Source organism: Convolutriloba macropyga, chromosome 9 (genome assembly GCF_964194025.1).
Source record: "Convolutriloba macropyga chromosome 9, txConMacr16.3, whole genome shotgun sequence".
Classification (NCBI taxonomy): Eukaryota; Metazoa; Xenacoelomorpha; order Acoela; family Convolutidae; genus Convolutriloba; species Convolutriloba macropyga.
Window position 1 is genome coordinate 52773645 of NC_134476.1, and position 27836 is coordinate 52801480.

General features: G+C 34.5%; 1 protein-coding gene across 1 annotated transcript; it reads right to left on the reverse strand.

The window, feature by feature from the left end:
- Positions 1-1445: 1445 nt before the first annotated feature.
- On the reverse strand, positions 1446-3221 carry LOC142345453 (2-hydroxyacylsphingosine 1-beta-galactosyltransferase-like). Its single transcript, XM_075397508.1, has one exon. It carries the CDS (start codon positions 3096-3098, stop codon positions 1536-1538), a length of 1563 nt encoding a protein of 520 aa, XP_075253623.1. The 5' UTR covers positions 3099-3221; the 3' UTR covers positions 1446-1535.
- Positions 3222-27836: the final 24615 nt, after the last annotated feature.

Consider the following 27836-nt stretch of genomic DNA (forward strand, 5'->3'; position numbering starts at 1 on the left):
TCGATAAATTCTCTCATTTTGGTTTCGTGAGAAGTTAGGTTAAAAAATTATTCCAGGAGCTGTAAACAATGAAAAAAAAGTTATAGATAACTCACGTTCGCTGATACATCTGGTAAATCTTTTCAAGCACGATAACTTGAAACTCCAGACCTTCGAGCAGACAGTTTGAGGCCAAAATCTGTTGTAAACAGACCAACAAAAAAAGTGGTCTTCGATTAATCTTTTCCCAGACAATTATCCAACTTTTGCTGCGAATCTTGCCGAGACCTTGGTGTGTTCTTTAATTGAGTTGTAAGCTTAGCTCCAATGAAACTTTGTGAGTTTTTTAGCACTTCTAATCAACATTACCAGCGTCTACCGATACCAAATTTTGCGATTAAATGTACTCGTTTTTTTAACCAGATTTCAGTTTTCCTTTGTTCACACATTGTGCGTGTGAAACATATTTTCGCGTTGCCTTATATGAAAGTTTCAGTCAATTGTCTTCACTTTTAAGCTGGAAGTTGAAAAGTGGAAGTTGAAAAGTGCTTTTCACCGCAAAATATGTTTGACGGAAGCACAATCCTCAAACCATAGTGACGCAGATTAATTGCAGCATTTACCCGACTGTTAGTAATCCTAAAACATTAAATCGTAAATTTATCGGCAAAAAGATTTAAAATGTTAAAATTTTGTGAAAAGCCCTTACAGCCGAACGTAAGTACTTTTCACATTTAGTTTGATCCTATTTTTCATTTTAAAGCTCCTAATTGCTTTGTGGAGACCACTATCAAAAACAATTCCGCATTGAACGTAAGCTGGCACTGAAAGGACCAAACAATTTCTTTGGAAGTCAATTTGTTTTTTGGTGCCGATAGACCCTCGTAATGAAAATCTTTTCCCTTCCTTGCTCATGTTGGGTTGCTTAAATCCATTTAACACTCCCTTTAGATTTTTTTAGTATTTTCTTATACATTTGAATTTCAATGTGCATCAAAATAAAAGGTCAACATGGGTCAACAAGGTCTGGAAAAAGTCCACATGAAAGTAATTTATTCTCTCAACTTCATAAACTTGCCAGTCTCCAACCTGATATAAAACCTGTCAATTGCCATAAGCCTTGCAAGTTTATGAAATCTTCTAAAAAACATGAAATGTGATTAGAAATGTCTATCCTCGCCATAAAGAGAGGAGGAAGCTAAACAATGATATATAACTTAGCAGTTTAGTTGCACTCAACCAAAATAGAGGAGGTCGAAATTAGTGTCAAGTTGAGTGATGAAGCTACCAAAAATTTTATAATAATTCAATTGCAATTTTTTCAAAACTGCTCTGCTGTTGAGGGTTTGCAAACATTCGGTTAGTGTCTTAAACTGTGATTGTTAAAAATAGTTCCTAATCCTAATTTATTTTACAAAAGACAACTAATCTCTACGCGATATGAGAACTGATGTTTAGGCAAAACATCGTGATATAAATTTTTCCTCTCATGTTGATATGGTAGCAGTTATATAGAACTAACAAGTAACTAGCCCTGAATTATTTTCAAAACAGTTCTAATTATTTTTGCACTTAATTATGTTTCTAAAACGTCTAAACATTGGTCTTATAACGTGGACAGTCAGATGAAAACCAGCCAATGAGCAAAAAGAAACAACCAATACAATATCCAACATTACACGTTTCCACCATGGCATGTTCTTAGTTAACGGCTGCAGATGGTCATATCCAAACTCCAAAACATGATTGATCCAAAAAAGAGATATTTCTTTTGCTGTTGGCAGTGATTGCAGAACGTTCTTGCATTTTATTGCATTCTGGGAGTATGACTTGTTGCTCAGCATTAAATTCAGCGTATCTGAGAAACTTGTTTCTGAGATATCCGAAAAATCCAGTACCTCTGCAGTTCCTAGACGTCTGGCACGACGTCCGTTGTACCAGTGATCGCCATATATGGCTATAATTAGCATTGGGACTCCGTTGTATGCTGCTTCATTTTGCCCGTTCAATCCTCCGTGGGTTATGAAGAGTTTTAAGTTTGGGTGCACCATCAAGTCACTTTGAGGTAGCCATGAATTAGTCATCACATTTCTAGGCAATTTATCAACATGCCTTGTATGCCGAACTACGAAATAAAATTGCGACATTTTCTCAAACACATTTAGAAAAATTTTCATTTTATCATCAGGAATGTTTTTTATCTGACTGCCGAAAGTCATCATGACGAAATCTGATTGGCCGATGAAATCTAGAAATTGTTTCATGGTCTCGTTAGAAGCGGACGTTTTCTTTTGGGCCGAAAACCCTCCAATCATTTGATAGTGAGGCATTGTATTTCTGGGGAAGTCGAGACAAATTGGGTTTTGCTGGACAAAAATCATTCCTGACTCTTGATAGAGTTCAGAAGGCCATTTATAGGGTTTTTCGGGCGCAAGGTTGGAAATAATGTGAACAAATTTGTAATCAACCACCCACGAGACAAATGTATTACCAATAACCGCAGTAAAAGCGTTAACAAGCCGCTCAGCAAAGTCAGAGTTCTCATCTAAATACGAGACTCCAAAATTTGGTTCCGCGACTGGCGACATAACAACTCCGTGAGACAAAGGATCAGTCCTAGTAGTAACCACTAAATAAGGAATATCCAATTTATAGGGAATGACTAAAACAGACCAAAATGGGTCTGTGGTCAAAATAATAGCGAGATCGCACGACTTCATATCAGCTAATGTCTGCGCATCAGTTAGATAAGATTCGGCTAATTTGTTCATATTTTCAAAGGCAGAAACAGCGCCTTTGAAAAGCTCAAAACCCGATCTTTTTTCTTGTAAGGTCTTATCAAGTGCCTTCGACAACTCTTCATTTGCTAAGAATTGATGTCGGTCTTCATGAATTGTAATATTAGAATAAAGTTGTTTTACTGGATCGTAATTGTTGGAGCCCGTTAAGAATACAACTTGATGTCCGTCTTCGACTAAAAAGTTTGCCAAAAAGACCATCTGTAAAATTGCACTGTTAGTCTCGAAAGGTATAATGAGGACTTTTTTGCTCTTTTTTGCTTCGTTTGTTGTGATCAACAAATATATGGAAAACAATTTTGCTAAAACGAAGATTACCATCGTTGGAAAATTGTAGCAGATTTCCTTGTTTTACTATTTATGACTAACAATTGCTTTTATAACTAACTAAGTATTTATAACGTATGATACAAATAATATAGAACTGCTTGTTTGGTGTGGTACGTTTGCTAATCAAATCGCATAACTCATTTGAGATTCGTGAGGTTCGCATACGTTTGATTTGAAACAAAATAGTAGTACACACATTCGCTTTAAATTACTCTCAATGTGTTTTATGGGGCATAATGAAGGTGCGACCGATTAAGATGTCATTCATGAAATCAAACACAATGAAATCCTATTTTTACCTATGAAAACGATCAGCCACAATTTGAAGATTATTATATTTATAACAATGCTGATTAATTTATTTAACATTTTAGAGCATGTAGATATCTAACCTTAGGGTTATAGTCTGAGTAATTTACATTCAAAAAAAAAAGAATTCTCTGATGTTGAGTTTAAATGCATTTGAGAAGTTTTTAAGAGTCGAGGAAACGAGTTGTTTGCCCAGGTCGAGGTGGCCAGACCGAAGTGACCCCTGATCAGACGAGTTTCGAGCGCACACATGTTCCCGGTGCGCTCGAATTACATGGTCTGGAAAAGGCTTCGAGCGCACTTTTGTCTGGACAATGGTCTGAAACTTGCCTGATCAGAGGCCACTTTGTTCTGGGACGGTCAGATCAGAGGCAGTTTCAAGCGCACACTAGTCTGATCAGAGGCCGATTCGAGTACACACTAGTCTGACCAGAGACCAATTTGAGCAAATTTTTTTTTCAAGTTTTTTTTTGTTTTCATACTGACTTTTGTTGTCTCTGGTAAGAGTCAACAATAAAACAGCATTCTGATCAGAACTTCATCTAAAAATCTGATGGGTTTGATCAGAACCAAGGGGTCCAGCTGATAAAAACTGCCGGTCCCCTCAAGAAAAGATTTTGAATCAAAGTAGATCAAGACGTTTTTATGCAAAGCTGTCTAAGTTCATTTATTCGGTTAAAAGCATAAATAAATGGCACACTCAGTAATTTTTTTGATCATCATTTATTTTTATTAGCAAAACTTTCAGGATTGGCTTTTTTATTAGTTGAATATAAGATTGATAAAATGATAGATGAAATGAATATATTATAACGATATTGAGATATTTGTTCATGTTCAAAATCATTCTCTGATCAGACTATTTCGAACGCACTTTAGTCTAAACAGAGGCAACTTCGAGCGCACTTTTGTCTGATCAGAGGTGATTTCGACCGCACTTTAGTCTGGGACTATATTTTGAGCGCACTCTAGTCTGGACAATGGTCTGGAACTCGTCTGGACAATGGTCTGGAACTTGTCTGATCAGGGGTCACTTCGGTCTGGAACTCGTCTGATCAGAGGCGGCTTTGAGCGCACTTCGAGCGCACAATGATCTTCGAGCGCATACTCGTCTGATCAGAGGTCACTTTGGTCTGGGACGGTCTGATAAGAGGCGATTTCGAGCGCGACCTCAACCTGGGTGTCCTTTTTAAACTTAATTCGTGGTATTAAGTTGATATAAACGGTAGCTTAGTTTCAATAGTCAAAAGCTTAGTAACATCTTAATAAATGACGAAATTATCAGCTAGCTGATCTCAATAGATGATATCTCCAGTCGAGATCAGGAAGTTTTCTTGTAAGATTTCTCAAGATTCCTGCAAAAAATCTATCGTGTAAATCTTACAAGGCAAAAGTTTGTCTTTCAAAAATTGAAGAATTTGCAAGATCAAATGAGTTTTTGGAAGATTTTGCAACACGGAAGATTATTTTAAAGGGTTCTTTCAAGTTTATTCAGGTCAATTTCTGATCTGATTCGCTCAAATTTATATTTATATTATTAATTGTAGAAAGCTTTCGGATCAGAGTTACTCATTTTGCTTAACACACATTTCGACCGCATTCGACCAACCCTAAAATTTACAATATGTGCTTTAGTTCAACAACCTAATACAAGTTCGAATTGTTTGGTGTAAGCAACACTTTATTCAGCTCCGTTATTTAGGATTCAGTGCATATTGCCCTGAAAGACGTACATTTGGCCTTTTTTGGCCGATATCACCAAATCGTGGACAAATGTGACAAAAGCTCTTCACATTTGTCAACAAATTATGTCACTACTTTCTTCGATCTTTCTGCATTCAACTAGCCTACAGCTAGAGTTCTCGATTTTATAAATATTGATCTACGAAATAGTTAAACAATTAAATTTCTTTTATTACCATATCATGATAACGTTCAATCCAACTATCTGCCTTTTTAATCCGCTATTAGTAAAATAGAGAAATGTTTTTTGTTCCGACCCCTCTTTAGGGGGAAGGAACTATATACTCAAACGGGTTTTTTTGTTCAGTCAATTTTGACCGATCGATAAATTCATCGTAGAAAGTTGAGACTGGTATCATTAGAAAGCTTGTCCAGCGTAGAATACGGAATTAAAAAGATTTTTTCAATTTCCGTTTTTTACAGGGGGCTATCGAGGTTTAAATTTTGAGAAAATAGTGTGAATTCCGGCGAGATTTTATTCAATTTTTCCGGAATTTTTGAATAAAACTTTGCCAATTTTGCTAAAATTTGTTAATTTTTTTTGAAAGTGTTGTTGATTTTTATTTATAAAAACAAAAAAAAAGAAAATTGTAAGCTATTTTTATTTTTTATTTTTTGTAAATAATTCTGGCTAAATATTTCAAAATTAAGACGTTTTCATCGAAAACAGCACGAAATAGGCTTCTTTAGTCCATTTTGATCAAATTTACAGGAAGTACAGACCCAACAACACTAGCAAAATTTTTGTAGACTCAAAAGGGGCTTGTTATATCAAATTTCGTTGAGAGTTCTCTGTAATTAGAACTTCGCCGATTTTTGCTAAATTTATTCGTTGATTATCAAACACGCAGCATCTATTTTTGATTTTTTAACTAACAAAAAATCAATATCTACAACAATCAAATAATTAAGTGTTCTTAAAGAACAAACAGCACGGCTAGTTTTGGACCAATCTTGGACTGGTATAGTCCAAAAATAATCAGGATTGTAAACAGTCGGTCTTTTTTAATAAAAAAATTCGATCTCTTCTACAACAATTAAAAAACAAAACTTTTCAAAAAAACTCACTAATGATAGTTCCAATTGGATTGTATTTAGCCCCACTTTATCGTATCTAGTTGATTACTTGAAGGCTTATGGTCGTTTTGAATTTTTAAAGTATTTGATTTTCAAATAAATAATGACTTATTGAACTTTTGCCTCTATTTTTCTCTTTCCTTGGTCAACTTGTAGCTTATTGTCCGCAATGAAAGAATGCTTCTCCTTTCAATTGAAATCAAATTCAATTTTTCTTGCGGTTTTACGCCTTAAGTTAAGGCTACTGGCTTTGATACAACTAGATTTCAAATTTCCTTAATTTTTAGGTATTTGCCCATTTTTCATTTTTTCTAGTTTTGTCACATCATCACGTTATTGAAAGTTCATATATGACATTATTGGCTTTCAAAATAAAGCACAATTGATATTATTAAAATGCCTGAAGACATAGATTATGGTTCTAACGGCTTCGACACTACTTTCTCGAAAAATTTAATTGATTTTTTTAAATTGTCTTTAACTGCCGTTTTTACTATGTCTTTTTAGTCGTCTGAAATTTTAATGTTCAATGACCAGATTCCATTGCCTTTTGCTGGAAGAATAGATGAGACGATATTCTGATTTTAGTAAATAGCTGATAGCTTTCATGACTCTGAAAACAATCGTTTTCCAAATAAAAAAAAACTTTCAACTTCGCAATTTTGTTCCTTTTTTGTCTGGTTGTTATGTATCCTCGTTAATTACAGGCCAATAATGACATTTTTATGTCAAAAAACGGTTTCAAAAGGGTATTAGTGTCACACAATCTAAGGTTTTTAAGGAATTCGTTGTCTTTACTGGCTTCGACACGAAGAAAAAAGTAAAATAGTTTTTGATTTTTGTCATGTCTGACTTACTTTTTGTAGACATAAGACATATTCTGGATAATTGCAATTCTCATTGGCTTTTTTTAAAGAATATACGAACCTGATTATTTTTTTATTCTGTAATGAATAGTGTTCATGTCTTTGGAAATATTCTTTTTCGAAAAAAAATTAAAGTGTTAATTATTTTTGCATTTTGTTTGCCATTTTTGTCTACTTGTTACCTGGCTTCATTAATGAGAGTCCACATAATAATACATTATTGTTGTTGCAGAAAGTGCAATTGAACACATTTTGATGGCCATAGTACGGCTTTACGGTTTCGAATGCATTTTCTGCCAAGTTTTATTTGATTTTTTGTTTGTTGTCTATATGTTCTTTTTGTAACCGCGTAAAAAATTGAATACCGGCAGCTCTTAATTCCTTCTATGGAAACATTGGTAATCGTACACTTATGGGATATTTTGTTTGATTTCTAATGAATTTCATTATTTCAAAATTAATTGTTTTAAAAAAAAATAAGCGAATTTTTCAATTTACTGTTTTTGTTCTTTATTGTCTAATTGTTACCAAGCCTTTTTTTATTGACTACCCCCTTATCTTTTCTGGTGAATTACAAGTTGTTTTGTTTAATATCAGTTTTATGTGACGGTATTTTGACTTTGTTATTAAGTTTTGTTTTTTAAAACGGACATGAAGTTTTTGATGTAATTAATTTTTGTTGTTGTTTGATTTTGCTGTTAGTCTTGACTCGCTTTCTTTATATTTGCACATCTCATCAACCTAATGTGTCATTTTTACTCCACCCCAGTTATTTGCCTCGGAGACTTTCTTTTCGTTCATACACAAATTTTTAAAAATATTTGAATTTTTGGGTTTTTCTATGTTCCTCATTTGGTAGACAATCAAGCCAAAATTGTGGATGAGCGGGGTCGGAACCTTATGTTCGATCGCACATTACCGAGTCGCCTTGTCTAATTAATTGTCATTTGGGCCTTCTTTGATTTCTGCTGAATTGGCACTTTTTTAGCATCTTTCGTTCGACGATGGCTCAAACTTACAAAAAATGACTGATATTTCCGAACCTTCCCAAATTTCAATTAAATTCTCTTTTCTTTTACTGTTCCCCGCGCTGGCTTATAAGTGTACTCTTAAATCATGGGTCATGAAAAAATCCCGGACAAAATTAAGAAAATTTTCCAGTTTTCATGTACGTTTTGCGGTGTAATGTAAAATAAATAGAATATTCCCAAACTATGCAGCCTAATTTTTATTATAATTTTCACCATATGTAACCTTAACAAAACATTGAAATAAATCTAGAATTTTTCAAAATATAGTCTATAAACTTGAACTCGGTATACTTTTTACACCGATTTGTTTGGTATTTTAATTTTTTTATAAAGTTTTAGTTGTTACATTTTACACTGTCCAATTTCGGCTTAATCTAATTCATTATAAAGTTATTAAAACATTATTTATATCGTACAATGATTATGTCAAACTCTTTCAACTTTGAACTGGAAGTTACATGATTAGAAAACATTTTAATCTTACAATAACTTGCTAGAGTAAATTATTATCTTCCTCGAAGAATAGTCTTACAAGATTTCTTTCCAAAATATTGCAAGACTATGCATGATTGTGAAAAAAAATTCAAAGGCGCGGTAATTTTTTTCTCAATTAGAGATGTTTGATTATAAGTCTGTATGCTTAAGCGGGCAATGAACAGGGGTAAACAGCCACCAACAAGTTAAAAAAAAGGCTTCATACGATTTAATATTTAAGTAAGAAGATGAAAATCCGCTTTACGTAAGTTACCTTGTAATACGAGATTGAGGCTCTGTTTGAGATTGAATGTTCCACCTGCTTAGATTGGTCGGGAGGTTTCCCGCTTGATTTTTTTCAATTTATTAGTCTATTTACTATTCTACTTAGCTCATTAAAGGTTGGATGTTTAACTCATCAGCTTATGCAATCGGAATGGAACTCCTTTCGGAAAAAAAGAAATTGTAACCTGACGCTCTATTTAATAGGATCTTAAAAGATTAAGGAATGAGTGCATAAAAATATTCTTTCAGGCTCTACCTATGTATTTTTTTTCTCTCGTTGTATCGTTCTATTTTATGAGTTTCTATTTCATGCAAACAAACTCGTTAGATATAGTTCTTTATGAACGCTAAAAGAAAAAATGATACGAAAGTTTAATTCTCTCGAAAAATAATTAATTAGTCCACTGAAAGCATAATGTTTGGGCTATTAATCTGAATCTGAACTAACACAGTTTGGAAAGTTTTTATCAAGTACTGTTTTTTTCCTTCTGATCGAGACGCTGAAGAAAATAATGAGTTGGTTGATCGCATCGTATCTCCATGTTTTAAGACGTATCTTAATGTCTGTTGTATGCTAATATGACTGGTGGATTCATCTAATGAGATTTCGGTTGAACTTTTAATTGATCATGTATTGCGTACATTCCTCAATTTTTCAAAGTTTTATTTTGTCTAATCTGATTAGCGAGGGAGCACTAATTGGCCAGAAATGACGGGTAAATGACAAATGCTTTGGTATAATTAATATTTCAGCTCATAATTTTGTTATTTATACAGAACATTTTGCAGAGAAAACTGCCTGTTTCGCAATCACGTCAGTCTATAGTTTGCGGAGGCGAATGTTTACCTTATTAAGTCTTGACTATGAAATAGTCTAATTATCAAGAAACGTTCTGTTTTTGTTATATCAGTAATGATTTCAATTTTTTACATCACGGGTTCCAATTTCATTGACACTTTGATACGTGTCCTGTGCCATCAAAAATAAATACGAATGAATAAAAGAAAAAAATATGAGAAAGAAATGGACCTTTATTTAGTTGTTCTTTGCTCATTCTATGTAATTCGAAGTAATTCTACGTCACCTATGTCATTTTACTACAGAATTCTAAATGGAAACTACCAAATAGCTCAATTTTTGGTGCAATTGAAAAATAAAAAAAAAATCAAATCCTCAATTATATAAAGATAACCGGCGTGATGAATGCTCTAATTTTGTGGAGTACAAAATAAACATCAGATAACCTTTTCTCATGCCATCTAATTCATATACATAAAAATATATATTTCTTTCCCTAGTCTTTGTCGGGATGTTCGTTTTCAAACTTGAGAAATCATGAAAACTCGTCTGTGATGAAAACCCGTATGTGCTTGCTTCCCGGAGATCATTATGAAGTTCCAGAAATTTGAATTAATGTACTGAATCCCTTTTTTCCATTAAACCTATTGCATTTTTTCCTTTTTAAATTTCACAAAACAAACAGAAACACAAATGGAACGTCAATAAGAAAATAAACGACTGCTACAAGGATTTTGCAAGCAATCACGGGATTTCTTTCAATAAACATAAATAGCTTCGATAGCAAGAACTTTTGTCTGAGGGAGTGGATTCAAGTTCACGAGATAACCGGGAATTGGCGTCCGATCTTCGGTAGGCTTTCAAATAGATTAAACAGTAGTATAATTAAAGCCAGCTTGATTTTATCGGATTTTAACGGATTTTGTTTCAGTAGTTGTGATAAATTATTAGTTAGAGCAGACGTTTGACATTCAATTGAATACGCGGATAGAGCATAAGACTTACAGTATTCAGGCTCGGTTAGAGCAGAAGACATCCAGTGAGGAAAATTAGCTAGGGATCCACTTTGTTTTTAATTGCTCTACTTCGGAATCAAGTGTACTTTGAGAGAGAGAGAGAGAGAGAGAGAGAGAGAGAGAAAGATTTTCTATTTGTTTTGCTTTGAAAAAATTGTCATTCTCGGATAGAGAGCAAGCTATTCGGATTGTATTGCTTTGGAAACAATCTAGGCCTGATCTAGGCCTGATCAGGAATTCATCCTACCTTGGTGTCCAGAAGAGTAAGAGAAACAAGACGCTCTACTACAACTGCTACTAAAATTTCATATTTAATCAACTAGTTTTGTCAACAAGTTAATGAGAAAATTTCAAAAATTTGCATTTTTTTTCAAAGAAATTCTACGAAAAGTTTGTTTCAAATTTGGCTGAATAGAAGAACTATATTAAAGTTTGAATGCGTTATAAACAAAAACTCATTTTTTGTAGGGAGAAAGCTTACCATTTTTTAAGTTCCAAACGAAACATACTTAAGCTTTCCAACATTCTGAAATTACAAATATAAAACAATTTCTACGTATGGAAGCTATAATAAAATAATCGTTGGGGTTTCAAAAATCGTATTTTCACGATTTTAGAACAATTAAACGTTGCATATGCTATTGGGGTTGCAATTAAAATGCATCCCCTGAAATAATTCTAATGTATCAAAACGTATCAAGTGGTCTGAATTAAACGTAAAACATATTAAATGGTCAAACTAAAATAGCGAATCATAATAAACCTTTAATTCAGTTATCTAAGTAGTTCTCGAAACAAAACATGCAAAATAATGAAGCAGCAGTTTATCACCTATTCCCGAGATGTTCAAAGTTCAACCTGTTTATTTTTCCGCTGGGGTGGCTCCCCCTACCTCTGGGACTTTTTGTGCCTCTTCTTGGGCTGGTTCATTCACAGTCTCAGCAGACGGTTTGTTCACAGGAGCAGTTGGAGCCGCCTGGTCATCGGTCTCACAATCCTCATTTCTGCTGCTCTCTCTTCTATTACTATTTCTGGGCACTTTGTTCTCCATACACATCTCTGCAAGTTTGCCTGATGACTCCAAATCTACAGCCGCAAGGATCTGGTTTCCGCTTCTTGGTCCTCATTTTTTTAAATTTGATTTTTGGAGTTTGGTTTTTATTAGTGCCGGCCAATGTCCGGAATTTCCATCAACTTCGCGTTTTGTGGAAATGAGTGACAATAATTCGTCGCCATTTTCTATTTATTGTAACCACATTCTCAACTATAGAATAGAGTTAAGAAAATCGTGGAAACCAGTTTTTTATATCTTAAAATAAGGCTTACATTTTGTAAATAGTATTCACGGATAAACGTAACCCAATTGTACCATTTCGAGCATTTATTTAGCTTGAAACTTTATGAATGGAATTCTGTTAGTATATTTACTTGAGACCAAACTCAAACACTTAGCCCTTCTTGTACATAGAACATCAAATACCTAATAAAGAATCTGAATATTTAGGCTGGGGTTTTTACCCTATTCACATTTCCGCAATTGTTCCTAGAATCTATCTTTAGAGAAAACTACTGGACTGGATAGTAACTTCACAAATCTACTACTCTTAATTAGACTAAAGGGTTATACCAGGCCCTCCGTTCAAACCCTAAAGACAGTATTTTCAGGCGCTATAGAACTGTAGTCAAATGCCAATAATAATGATGATATTAGATTATTTTTGTAATGCCTCTCTATGTTATATGATATTTTAGCTTCTAAGAAATGTTTTATCAAATAAAAAAAATTGGTGACTCTAAGATTGAGAATTATACCAGGTCCTCAATTCACTTTCTAATTAATCGATCAACCAATATACTTAAAACAAAATAGTAGATGACGTGAAGAGCTCGTCTGTGTTCACTCCACAACCCAACCAGACGAGTATTTACCAACATGATAGAACGTTAAGACATTGCCATCAGGTACTTCAGGTTACTGCAGACCGTTTTAATTGTCTACTTGTTTCACCATTCCATACAACATGGGTTACCTTAACTTGCCAAGTCTTCGACGAGCAGGCTGGCCTAACCTCCGAGTGGCTTCACTATACGGTCTCCGGGAAGGAGCTTGGCCGAGTAATACTCTCAGAAATCAATCGTCTTGATGTTGTCCTGGACCCGGTGCTGTCCTGCAGAAATCAATCGTCTTGATGTTGTCCTGGACTCGGTGCTGTCCTCCAGTTGGTTAACCTAACTTAACCTAATTGTTGATTGGTTAATCACTACTTTACTAGTCACCAAACTAAATTAAATCCAATTAATTGAAGATAAAATTAAGTATTTTGTTAAGTCATTAAAAATGTGATGTGAAGTTACTAAGAGTGTACAATTGTGTGATTTCAATTTAGGAGAAACTGAAACTAATTAGCAAATTCCTAGTATTAATGAAAACTAGATTCCTGTTCTTGTAGAACAACTAGTTTATGACTTCTATTAATCCCTACTAGCGGAACGTATTCTTACTAGATACAATTTTTAGTTTCTACTAAGTTATAGGAAAAAGTGTAGAATATGAAGTTAGTGGAAAAAGTAATAAGTTAGTTACGAAAACTGTAGTTACCCGAATTTACTAATTTCAAACAAATATTACAATTTTCAATACCACGACAGAGATCTGTTAACTCACTCGTCGAATCATATTTACTCCGCAATTTCGATTATCACGGCAATATAATTATTTCCAGACTGATTTTGTTTACAAAAATTAGCTAAAACTGAGCCGTATATATACTGCTTATCTATCTTTGGTTATGACAGTTTAGTCATGTTTTTACCAAAAGTCCCGAATCCTTGTGTGGAAAAATACCTTTTTGGGAAAAGTTTTCAGAAGGTCATTCATGACTTTGATAAACTAGGCCCCTAATATGGGTTTGTCAATCTTAATTACGTGTATGAGAATTTGGTGGTAGATTTATCATAGAATCTTATCAGGATCAATATTTACCTATTCAACCGTTCACATTAGTTTAAATTTCTTCGCCATTATTATCTTGGTACGGTTTCAAATTCAGAATTCGCTTTGGTGTCGGGAATAATTCAAGGTCAGTTTTAATTTGGTTTTTTTCCGAAAAACGCTTAAGTTCAACTTTCCTTTCCTACATCCAACCCATCCAGACTAAACTATTCTCCTGAACAGTACAACGCTATGTAATTAGAGTATAAAATGCACCATCACCACAATTTGCGGTACGACAATTTCAATCAACTTGAGTGTCTTCGATTCGCATGCTTTCTATTAAGTTAAGTCTTTCCTCAGTAGGAGTTCCATTTCCGGCATTTCTAATTGGATCAGTTGACGAACTGTTCATGGGTCTCTTTTTCCGGTTATTCACGTAAAACTTCCTTGCTATCCAAACAGCTGCAAGTAAGAGTCCCAGCATCCATAAAGTAAAAACTAATAGGCCAGCCAATTCTGATAGGATCTTCCGCCAGGAGGGTTGAAAAAGATGTCCTTTGCTGCTGTCCTTTTTGTACTGTGTCTGTATTTAACAGCCATTTCTTTAATCAGTTGAGGGGTTACTTCCAGCGTTGGGACATCTTGGAGTTCTGACCTAACCCTGTGTAGCGTCAACGTCTGCTGCTCGTTGATTGGAAGCTCTGTAGGAAGACTTGGTATAGTAAAAACTGCGTCAAGGATATCTGGAGTGCTGATGGTGGTTATTGATCCAAGTTATTCCACACATTCGGCAAGGTCAGGCAACATCACCAATCCGTTAGTTGGATGAAGTAATTTCCCGTTGCATGGAGGGTGTACCAAGCAGCTTTTGCAACCATTCACCATACTGGAAAGTTTCTTTCCATCTTGGTATGTTATGTTGTAGAGGAATTGCTGGTCATCTGTCGCATATAAACGGTAGATAAAGTTACCCAGGTAGACTGCTGTTGGAAAAATTGGTAGTTCGGTTACATCCCGTACACAGGTCTTCAATGCCGCTACCTCATGGTCGTAAAGTAGAGCCCGTAAGCATAACTGATCCTGTGCGCTCACCAGCGCCACTGGTTTTGTGCAAATTGTTAATTGTGGTGTATCGGAGCATGACCGATACTCCTTACTGTTCATTTCTGCGTACCTTTCTTCTCGTCTTGACACAATTAAGTAATTCCGGTCTAGTTTCAACGTTGCCGCCGTTGAAGAGTTTTTGATGGGTTGTGGTACTGCGATTGCTTTGTAGGCGTCGTGAATAGGCTCTCCACTGTACACTGGAATCATCAGAGTGATCAGGAGCTTGTTGTCGTTGACATACACATTTCTGACTAGTGGTAAACTGTAATATAGACTGGAGTCTTCTGAAGAAATTGATAATTGTTTTCCACCGAGTTTCAACTGTGAGAGTATTTTCTGTAATTCCCAGTACGGTATCAGTGCTGCAGGTAGGTTATCATTAGCTAGAACACCCATACTGGTACCAAACTGTGTCTTTTCTTCTTTCATGTACAGCATTTGAATTTGTAGCTCGCTCTGTATCGCATTCAGTGTCCTAGTGACGTTGTTGATTGCACTCTGGGCTCGGAAAGAAAACATAAATACGTCCCTTCTCCGGTGATCGCATACTTGTGCTTGTTGTAAGCTTTCCATTGTTTGTTGCAAGTTGTCCAAGTTTGATTGCAGTCTCCAAAATTTGTCCTCCGTGTAATATAACACCCTTTTTGTGTCTTGATGTAGCTTCGGGCTGCTGCTTGTTAGAACGTGAACTGTTTCGTTTTCCTCGTCGTTAAGGTGAACTGTCCCTGATTCGAGATTTTGTAGTCTCCCTTCCAACTTTTCTATCTTCTGTTTAGCACTGTGACAAAGACCAAACACAGAGAGAAGTCTGCAGTCGGCTTTTTCTAACAATGGCTCCAAGGTTATAGAAGTTGCTGTTCCCATCGCAAACAAGAGGGGAGATCGTCTTTGACGCTGTATTAGATCTGTTTGGTTAGTAAAGGCTTTCAGCTCGTCGATGATTTGGTTTCTTTTTCTTTCTGCTCTGCCATACTCCGTCTTAATGGATGATATCAAATCATCAAAGTGGTAAGCTGAGTTCTTGGTTGTTACAAAATTTTGAGCCGACCCAAAATTCTTCTTCTCTACTTCTTGGAGGACTGTTGTAAACTGAAAGACGTTTTGAAGCTCCAAGTCTAGCTGTCTTGGAAAATGTATCACGATGTCAACTATTTTATAGGAATCTGTCAGAGACACCAAAATCAGTGGTTGAAGTAGATTGTGAGCACTAGAATTTCCACTCAGAATCGTTTGAAGTCGTACCGCAATTGCAAGTGATATAATCCAAAAATTGAACATCTTATAAAAAGTTACTGCTCTTGATGCTTAGATAGTGCTATCTCTATAAATGCAGGAAAATACTACAGTATTTACTCTCTTTTCTATGAGGCAAATAGGACAACCAATCATTTTTTTGTTAAATGAATTCCGATCAAAAGCCAAAATTCCTTCATCTCTTTCCCATGTATCAAAGAAGTTTTCATGTAATACTTTACCCCGATTTTGTTGTATCGTAAGTCAGTCCAATAATTTAATCCCCAGAATCTAAAATAAATTCCGATATTTATATATATATATATATATATATATATATATATATATATATATATATATATTTGTGTGTGTGTGTATTGATTATATTATGAGACTTAATCAAGTCTTCTTGTTTTTTTAATAAAAAGTTCTTATTATTCCATTCTTTGTTTTTATTCGTCGTCTATTCCTAGACTCTTCGGATACTTGGCCGCGCTTCTTTCTCTTGTTTTTGCAATGAATGAAGAGGATGCCATCGTCTGTTTTTGATCCCAGAATTGCCGCAAAGTTTTTGGTTTACACATTTCTCACGTCGCGCTAGCCGGTGTTTATTTTCCTTCATTGAGATCTCACATCACCACTTTGGACTTATGTGGTAGTTTATGAAGGGGTGTGGAATTGAGCTCTTTCCTCACGATGGGTGTCTGAATTTCTTTGAGTACATGCTGAGACATTTCGGGTGCTTCCTGCTCTTCACTGCTCGGTTCCGTCAGTATATTTTTTTGGTGAGAGTTTTTGTAGTGTTCGTGCGTTCAGCGAAAAAGTCATAGAAGAAATCGTCGTCTTCGTCCATCCATTTGTATGGACTGTGCTGCTTTTGTGGTCTCGACAGAACTTCTGGTGTGAAGGTTTGGATGTATTCATCGTTAGCCATTTCGTTTTTGTTGTTGCATTCCGTTGGTTCTGAATTTTTTCGAATTGGGAAGATCTCGTTTTCATTCTAGGTGGTCTCTCATCATCTTTGACTGGCTTTAATCGGTTGTAGTTGACAATCTGCCATTTCTTGCATTCGCATCCTTTGAGATTTTCTAATTGACCTCTGACGTATTCTCAATGATGTTGTACGGTTCGTCCAATGGAAAGAATATTTTTCTGGATTTCGCTTTGTGGGGTGCAAAAAAGCCAGACTTTCTCTCCCGGCTTTAATTTTTCTCAAAAACGTTTTTCTGATACATATCTTTCTGTCTTTCTTGCTTGTAGCCGAGTCTTTCTTGCATTCATATGTGCTTCCTTGAAATGCTCGTTGATCCATCTTGTGAATTCGCAGTTGGCAATTTTGTGACCAGGTACTTTCGGGAGTAGCAAGTCAACCTGTTATTTGCATTCCTGTCCAAACATAATTGAGAATGGAGTCTGTCCTGTTGTTTTGTGTACGGTCGTATTATAGACGAAGTTGAGATAGCGAATCATTTGATCCCAGTAACTTTGATTATTTGCGCAATAGTTGGAAATAACATCCGCAACAACTCTGTTGTGACGTTCTACCAAACCTTTTCCCTGCGGGTGATACGGAGATGTTCTTGTCTTCTCTATTCCAAAAATTTTGCGCATTTCTAGTAGTAGTTCGCTGCAGAAGTTTGATCCTTGGTCGGTGTGAAGGCAATCAGGGGCTCCAATCGTCAAACCCCAGTTCTCCACAATTGCTCTAGCAACATACTCGGCTGTAGTTCTTTCTAAGGGAACGCAAACCACGTATTTCGTGAAATAGTCCATCAATACGAGTGTGTATTTTGAACCGCGTGTCTTTGCTCGGGTAACAACTAAAAATAACTACAATTTGTTTTTGTGTTGTATTGCTTCCTTCCACATGCCACTTCCTGTACAGCATGCCATCAGTCAGTTCCATCTGGTCCCAGAGGCCCCACATCGCTACTGCATCTTCTCCTTGTGCTATTGCGTTTGTCTTCTTAATTTTAGGTCTCTTAGCGGATTTTGGGCTGGATGTTTCTCAGCGTTTGCCCATTGCAAGATGAGACGTAAGCAGGGATCATTTCTTTAAGCCAGCCTAAGTGAGTATACGTCTTCTTGAAATTGGATGCTCATTGTTTCGTTCGCGTCCTCGGCTGTAACTAAGTTAATTCTTCCGAGGGCGTCTTCCAAAGAGTTAGCTGATGGGCAACTTCCAAACATATCCAGTCTCTCAGCGTCAGTTAGCTCAGGTGTGATGCTGAGTTTCCAAGAATTTAGCAACGATTCTTCTGTATGAGCAATTTCATTTGTGTAGTTTTTCAGCCTTTCAATTCTGTTTCCAAACAAAATATAAAAATCGTTTGTGCACAATTGGGCGAAGAATTGGAAAAATTATAATTGAAAGGGCGAAAAAGGTGATCATCCTATCAGTGTCTATTGTCTGTTATCATCAAACTTTTAATAATGTGACCAAAACATTTGACTTTTAGATATAAAAGCTGAATTGTTATTATTTGAAATGTCATTTAAGCTGTGAGTTTTTGCTTCGCAAAAACTATTTGTTTAGCGCTTTCTACAACACTTCAATTCAATTGTACGCAATACAAAAAATTTGAGCGGAATACAACCAGTCCTTACTGCTCAAAACCTTGACTCTTTTTATAAATTTGCTATTTGCCCATGTGTTTGTAAATGATTCAATCATTTCTAGTTCGGGTCCAATTTTCAAATGCTTTTTTGTGGGCATTTTTGAATGCCCTCATTTTGTACAAAAACTATGTTTTCTCGAAGCTTTGACACCAATTATATGTTGCTTTTATAGCTTACATCTTCCGTGCCAAGTTTTTAAGCCTAACTCCATTTGTTATTGCAGTTGAATGGTCTCCGAGAAGTTTTCTGTTTAATGCGTACTCCTGTAGAGTAAATAACGGCTTAAACATTATCATAATAATTTCGACGCCGTTAACTACTCTACAGGAGTACACATTAAACAGAAAACTTCACGGAGACCATTCAACTGTAATAACAAATAGAGTTAGGCTGAAAACCTTAGTAAGGAGGATATCAGCTATAAAAGCAACACAGAATTGGTATAAAACCTTCGAGATAACAATGTTTTTGTAAAAATTGAGCGCATTCAATAGTGCCCATAAAAATGACTTTCCAAAAATTCACCAAACTAGGCATGGTTAAAACATTTACAAACCTATGTGCTAACAGATACAAAAATAGGAAAATACCTCTTATTTTAACGGTAAGGAGTGATTGCAATCCGTTCCAACTCTTTGTATTGCTTATTTACCATTTGCATAGTTGTAGAAGCCTGTAGACTTGCAAAACCAAAATTCACAGCTTGTTAAGTGCTATACCAAAAAATCAGCCTATATATCTAGAATTCCAATTTTTTAAGGCTCAGTATTGAATATTTGATGATAATAGATAATGGACACTGCTAAGATAATCAAAAAAAGTTTTATTGTCGCTCTTTCAATTATAATTTTTTCAATTCTTCGCTCAATTGCGCACATATTATTTGTTTATTTTTTGTAAAAAGAATTTAAAGCAGAAGAAACAACGAAACAAAATTGCTCATTGAGAGTTGTTGCTAACAAATAAAAAATGTGGTATTCATTCTTGAAAAACAAACAAATGACATCTGAGGAGTATCTCCCTAAAACACTCGATAAAATTTGCAATCAGGCGGTTTTAGAAAAACACATTTATTATGTACAATTTATGTTTTATTTTTGAATTTTAAGCAGCTAAGACTTCCACCTATTTGCCAATTTTATAACAATCATTTTTCCCGAAAAAAAGCGATAGTAGACAGAAATAGGCTCAAATTAGTTTGATGTTTAATTTAAATTAAACAAACGTTTCAAACAATTCAATCACTCAGTTTGTTGTTTTTCCTAAAACACCATCCAAAAATCTCACAATATAACCCATGCCATCAGTTTTTTTTCTGATTTTCTATTGTTTTTTGGCACGGATCCCGCTTTGTTTTCCACAAATTGCGAATTTTTGACTCCTCATCACTTGTACAAACTGCCAATGTCAAATACTTATTGTGGCAGATGTGATTTTTAATGCAATCTTGAACACCCTGTCAGCTAAACGTTTCAGAGGCAAAGAAAACAAAACCGATTTTGCAACATTGTTTATCAATTTTTTTGAAAATGCATAACTCTTGAGCAAAAACATTGAGCTTATCTAAACTCTTGACATTAAACTTATGATGTTTGAAACTTTTTGACAATATGTTGAAAACAAGAAATTTGTTGAAATCATGAATGCAGAACAATTTTTGAATTGGTAATATCGATTGGTGTTGTTATATAAAAGGACTTGAAGTTTGTCTGGAATTTGTAACTGTATCGCAACAATTAATTTGTTTGCGTCTCTCAAAACACCAATAATGCAAAAAAACATGAGAAGAAAATATTTTTCTAGATTTGGTTTAGATTGAGTCTGATGAGCGGTCAATTTTGTTCTGGAGGTTCTGATCATAGTCTTTTTATAGTCTGACCAGACCAAACAGACTCTGAAAAAGATTGGCTCTATTCAGATATCCAGACCATACCTCAAGACCATTTAGTTTATATACTATTCTGGTCAGACCGTGCAGACTCTGGGAATCGGAATTTCTGGAAGGTCTGATCATAGTCTTTTTTGTCTAGTGTGGACAATGGTCTTAAATTGAGTCTGATCATAAGCGCACTATAGTCTGGACCAGGGTCTGGGTTCGGTCTGATAAGGGGTCATTTCGGTCAAAAAAGTCTGATCAGAGGTCATTACTGTGATTCAGCCGAATCATAAGTGATTAAACTTTTAGTTGAAGTGATTAAACTTTAAGTTGATGTCATACTAAACTTTTAGTATGACATCAACTTGGGTCGAGAACGGGGGTTTCGGACCATCTAGACCATCTCTGATCAAACCCACTTGTGTTGCGCTCTGGGTTATTCAACCCACTTGGGTAGCGCAGTGTGGCTGCAGACTTTCCGGATCGTAGGTAGAGCCCTAACCATGCCATGCAGAGCCTAGAAGCAACCTTGATCACACTTTAGAGACGTAGATTTTCCGCCAGACTCTGTCAGTGGGTATAGCGTTTTACCCCTTTGTGCGCAACCCAAGTCGGTCTGATCAGAGCTGGATTGGGTTGCACACCTCATCCTTAGAAGTCAAGTTTATATCCAGGACAAAATTTCAGAGTTTGGGCCGAAAGTTTAGTGAAGCGGAATCAGATTCCTTTGATGGTCTCTTTACCTCCCACAAATATGCCAGCCAAGAACAACTGAGGCACGTTTTTCACTCCAGAAATGGTGGCCATCTCAATCTCGAGCTGTGAAATAACACCGGATCTTTTCCTTAGAAGTATTTCCTATCTTTTCGTTGTTTCATTATGATGAAGCCATTTCTTAGGGTTTTAGCTGCTCGGGCCCTTCGTGCACCTCAACGTAGACTGGAGGAGGGAGTAGAGGTGTAAAGTTTCGAAAAAAATTCTCTTGGAAAACGGTGAATTTATGATATAAAGAACAACTTTCATTAATTCATGAACAACTTTGAAATAAATCTGTTGATACACGTCTTGTGTTAATACGTTTTCTTTATGTAAGAAATACACTGCCAGTTTTTGGAGACAATATTGGTACAATAAACAATAAAGATAATACTCGTTTCTATTCTTCAGTTAAATACTTGAATTACGAAGGGGATGTTTACCAATCTAAAGATGGACATAATTTTGCATCAACCGACTAATTTCGAGAAATACTTAGCAACAAGTCCTGGTCAAAAAATATTAAAACTTTTTGAGAGAATCAAAAGTCTCTCTAATGTCTGACAACTCAAAAATTTAATTTTAAAAAAGAAAAATGCAAAAACAGAAATCGAAATGCCGCACGAGATCAAACTCTCACAAAAACTGAAAAACTGTTTTTACAGTATGCTCAAAATGATTTGAATAACGACGCTTACAAGCTATATCAAACAATTTTGATTTTAATTAACCCTTGAACAGAATCATTTGAATCAAATACAAGCACAAGGAATAGAGACACTATTCCAAAACTTTTCAAGTTCCAACTCAAGTTTAATTATTCTTCAGATTCGCTAAAAACTTATATTGATTTTAATGGTTATTCACATATAGACACGACACTGCATAACGTTACACAACGGACAAAAAACTATTACTTGTAATCCAGATATGTAACAAAATGGATTTTAATATTGGAAGGCCAATAAAAATTAAAAAGTTTTTACATAAAAAAAATAAAAGTTCAAACCAAGAAGTGGTCATCAAAAACCATTCTTCTAAATCTGCTAAAATATTAAGTGGAATGAAAACTTCGCAATATACAAAAAACCGCAAGAATAAGATAGAAATCAATCAAATAATAAAAAAAACGTCTAATTAAAAAACATCAGCCAAAAACTAAATACATCAAATTCAAGGGAGAAAATCAATTCTGACTGCAAGTTTGAGAGACACGCAAAAACCGCTCAAAATAGAAACTTAACTTTAAAATGAAACCAAAAAAATCTATGATGTCTCTGCAGCACAACGATAACTTAGAAACCCACATTAAATCCAAATTCAAAAGTCCCCATCATTTAACATTAAAGGCCTATAAGCCTTTTTCAGGCAAAAACACTGGTTTAAAAATATGATACACTACATAATATACCCCGCAAGACAACAAGAAACTTTCGAAAATTTGTCTACTGTGTTCTATTTTCTGCGTCTCAAGAAGCGTGGTTTGAATAAAAACTATTTTTCTTAAAGGAAGGCGATCTAAGTGCAACAAAAAAAGAGAAAATGAAAATTTGATATAAAATTTTTTTTCTATGTTGTGACTTCAAAACATATCATACGAAAATAGTGCAAATTTGACAAACTAGAGGCTTGACTACTATTCATTTGATTTTCCGACTGCAGAGCAATGATTTGACAAAACGTTAACAAACTTCAACAAAGGCCAGTCTTCTCAGTCAGCAGAAAATATGCACGGAACCAAAGAGAAGTTCAAATCCAGAAAAAAAACATTTAAGAAGCCCAAAATCTTTGATTTTATTATCGCTAGATTCCATTAAATTTTGAAGTACCGCCCGTAAACAAGTACAAAACTTTAATATTCTAATCAGAGAGCAAGCCTCAAATGTGCGGATAGATCAAAAACGGCAACTGTAACAAAAGTCCATAAAAATTGATAAAATTCAGTAATACATATTTAAAAAACTTCTGAAAAAAGGAAAGTGAATTCTTCGTAAATGAAAAAAGAAACAATTTGCAGGAGGAGAAAGTTTTCAAGACTCAATGTTGACCGTTGATCCCAAAAATAACTTTGGAAAGCATTGACTTCTTTCCACTATCAATGAATCTTACTGAAGTATAAAATAGAAATAACCCCAGCAAAGTTCAAATTTGCTTAAAAGTGAAAATCTACATTTTCGCTGCTTTAATTATCTTATAATAATTTTTTACTTACCCGGCAATTTTTTTAATATTTAAATTTTTTTTCAATTTAAGAAAAATTTGCCTCGATTCTTAAATGCGTGGAAAACAAAATTCTTGAGAAAGGAAGTTGCATTTTTGTTCCGACCCCACGTGTGGTGGGAGGAACTATATACTCATATGGGTTTTTTTTTGTTCAGTCAATTCTGGCCGATCGATATATTCACCGTAGAGAATTGTGAGTGGTATCATCAAAAAGCTCGTCTAGCGTAGAATTCGAAATTAAAACGATTTTTTTGAATTTCTTTTTCTTCGAGGAGTTATCGAGGATTGAAATTTAGTGTGAACATGCGATATTTTGTTCACTTTTAGTGTAATTTATGTGTAATTTAGTGTAATTGTATAAAATTTTGGTTTAAAATTACATTTCACGCCACAAAAAGAATCAATATTGGGTTCCTTATAGACGAAAGGCGATAAAAAAGACTAGTTCTGGTATCATAGGGAAGTTTACTATCAAAAAAATTATCGAATTCTATTTGAGAGCTCTTTTAAAAAAAATCGTTTTTTTTTGTTTTCTTATGTCACATAGAGACCAGTCACTTTTAATCCCAAGGTTCCGTTAATGATAAATCTGATTCACAGTCTAATGAAGCCCAACGAACAAAAAATTCGTTTTCAAAGAATTGCTCGTACTTTTTTTTCGCTACGACTCTGAATTTTAAATGAAGTTTTGATTTTTTTTTTGAGGTTTTACTAAATTTTTGGAGTCCTATGTTATAAACTCGTTGCCTAAAAGTGCAATAAGTTTCATGATGAGCATTAGGAGAACCTATGTAGAGCTTTGAGTGGACAGCGAATGGCCGTTAAGACTTTAAAAATGGTTTTTCGAGAAATTTTTTTAACATTAACCAATCATAAATTATTTTCGTGAATTGTAGGTCAACTTCAGTAATGACACGACCCCATTTTTTCTACTGCAACCAAAATTAATCGTTTTAGCGGCTTTATCTTCTTTTTAATTGTTATATGACTTCAATGATACAAAATTTTGAAATTTAAAAAAAAAATTGGATTTTTTTGTTTTATTGGTACCTCTTGAAATCTTTTCACATTCTCCTGATATTAACCTCTCCCATAGGCTTAGAGAAATTTTTCAATGGATGTTGAACAAAGTTTTCAGAGAAAAGCGTATGGTTTAAATGGCTTCGACACTTTCTTCGTGCACTTTCCCCACTGAAATTTTTTTGCCTGTAATTATTGTTGTTTCCATATTCATGACTTATTGTGATGTCTTATCGATTACCTATGCATGAAAAACATCCTTTTGTCCAATCAAGGGACAACTGAGCGTATTTATTGGCTTCCGTTGAAAGCTATTGGATTTAATGGCTGTTAAGTCTCTAAAAGTGATTTTCCGAGAAATTTGTAACATTAAACAATCTTAACCCTTAGTTCGTGAACTTTAAGTCAGTCTCAATAATGAACGGACTTTTTTTCTAATTTAACTAAAATTAATCTAGTTAGTGGTTTTATGTTCTAACTATTGGTGTTATGACTTCAATGCACGAGTTTTCATAACTTTTAAAAAAAAATTTTGGGTTTCTTTTTCCTAATTCTGGTTCCTTTTGGAATCTTAACACATTATCCTAATATTGATAGCTTCATGGGCTTAGAGATGACAACGTTCTATGGATCATACAAAAAATTTTCAGAGAAGAGCTTATGGTTTAAAGGGCTTCGACAATCGTCTTGCATTTTTCTACAATTTTTTTGAATTTTGCCTGTGTTTTTTGTTGTTTTCATAGTCAATGACTTTTTGTAATGTCTTATTGATGAGTTATGAAAGCCAAACATCCCATTTTTTTGTTGTGTCACCGAATCATAACTTACCGTATTTATTAGCTCCCGTTGAAGGCTATTGATTTTAATGGAGTTGTTACCACGGTTTTTCTCAAAAATAATGTCGTTCTTTTAATGTGTTTGTTCTTGCTTGTTGATTTATTGCAGTCAAATTGTTAAATCGAAGAATCCCGTTGCTGTTAGAAATTAATTGAAATTGGAAAAGTTTTAACTGAAAAGTTCATTTTTTAATGGCTTCGACACTTTAGGTAGCCGTAAAAAACTGACCGTCGCATAAGCATGTAAGTGAGAATTGATTGAATATTGTTACCCGATGAAGACTGTTTATATCGATTAGTCTTCAAGTTTATAATATTATACATTTTTGCAATTTTAAGGAATTGTCAATTGTTTCAGTTTTTGTTGTTGTTTCCATTAACTTGTAACGTGTTCTCATCATTGAGAGGTGCCATATATTTTAAAAATTAACAGGTTTACTGATATTATGACGTAACCAAAGTTTCGTTTGTTGAAGCATGTATATTCATAAAAAAATATGTGGGTGGTGTATTTGTGTTTCTTTTTCACTTCCTTTAGCACAATCGCGTAATAGCAGTTCCCAATGACTTTCAAATGTCGCCGAATTGAACTCATTTATTCATTCATTATATATTTAGCTGAATTAGTATACATGGAAATTGAAATAAAAATACATAATATTCAGATAATAGCTAATGATTTTAATGGCTTCACTAATTTGTGTTTTCGCAATGTTTGTAATTTTTCTGCATCTATAGTCGGTTCCTATGGGTTAGTCTAACCAATGACAGGTCCTATTGGTTTCATTATGACTCTTTAGTAAATTTATTGAGAATCATTTCGTTGAAAGCTATTGACCTTTAAGATTTAAAATTATTCGGTTTAAAAAATGTGGATCAATTTTTGAATTTCGCCCAGTTATTTGTTTGTAGAATTGTTACCTAATCTCATTAAGAAAAAATCCCGTCTGCTGTGTAGTTAGAAAAAATTAAATTCGCGTAGTTAGGATTGTGTCTAATTGTAATGTGACGTTGTTGCTAGGTGCTTTTAAAATTAGTTATTGAATTTTTGACGTGAAATTTTTGTTTTTGTTTCTTTGTAGTTGTTGTTTTTTTTTCTCGTAGTCTTTTCAATGCAGATATCGTTCTAATGATGCATGGCATTATTTAATTCAATTGTTAGTTTGGTTGTGTAACGGTTTTTTGAACTCAATCATCTACTTTTGATTATCGCTTTGTGAAAAATGTAAGTCAAAACAGTTAATTCAAAAATGTAGATGAGCGCGGGTCGGAACATCATGTGCGAACGCACATTAACGAGCCTCCTTGTTTAATGTATTAAAATACGAGCAACGTTTCAACCTGCATCAATTTACAATGCTTTTATTAAGTATTGGAGAGCCAGACTTTGCCTCCAAAACCATTGCGCATTTGTTCGTTCGATTAATTGATTTCTCACATGAATAGAAAAAATTGAAGCCGAAAAAGGTCACTCTTGATAGAGGTAACCTTAGCACCTAGAGAAAGTGGTCGAAAAATTGTTGAAAATTGAGTAAAGTTCTCCCTGAGATTTTTCCCATTATTTTTAATGCTCCGTTTTCAGGATTTAAATATATGGAAGTATACTAAACAGCTTAATTTAATTAAGCAAAACTAATATAGCATAAGAAAGGTTAAAAAAAGGACAAAATAACCCAGCTCTCTTTCATTAATTATCTGCTGCTTATTTCAAATTTTTTGACGCGCTCAAAACATAAATCATTAAATTATTGCCAGTTAATCAGTGGAAACTGAACCTTAATTGAATTGAAATTGAATACAGACAAAATTGGCAAAGCTTTGAAATTGTTTTCTGGATTTTTAATGAAAAGATCCGATGCCTGTTCTCTATTTCCATGAATATCCACATCCAGAGTGTAGTACGTGAATCCAGTGTTGACAAGAAGATCCTAGAAACTGTTTCATTCATATTTTCAATTTTTGGGTCCAGTGCATTTTGCATTTTTTCCTTTTTGCAGGTAAAACCTTTTTAGAGTGTATAAAGTTTTGACATTTTGGGGTCTTCGGGTCTATTTACTTCTCTCAATCGTCTCCAGTTATAATCTGATCATAGTTGCTCAGTTTGGAATTTCCGAGAATTTTGAGTCATAGATGCAAAGCAAAAGTTTGCTTGATCTCACAAAATCGAAACATGAACGCGTTATGTTGAACTATTTAAGTTTTTCAAATAATAAATTTTTTCAAATCCTTCGAAATCAACATAATGAATGGACAGCCCAGATTTCTAAATCAAGCAAAAAAATACAAAGTAATTATGGAATCAAAATTTTTCAGTGAACATGAAGGAAAAAATGAAACAGATTCTATCCTTTGTTTGCTGTGAGTCAGTGCATGTAGTCTTTGAGAAGAGAACCAGCTTGTACTTCTCAAACAGATCGTTTATATACTTGACAGTATCCTCTGAGCTAAGAACATCCGGGTTCTTCTTTTTCTTCTGTTTGCACCCATTTTGAAAGAGATGCTCCCATGTCTTGTAATTTACTTG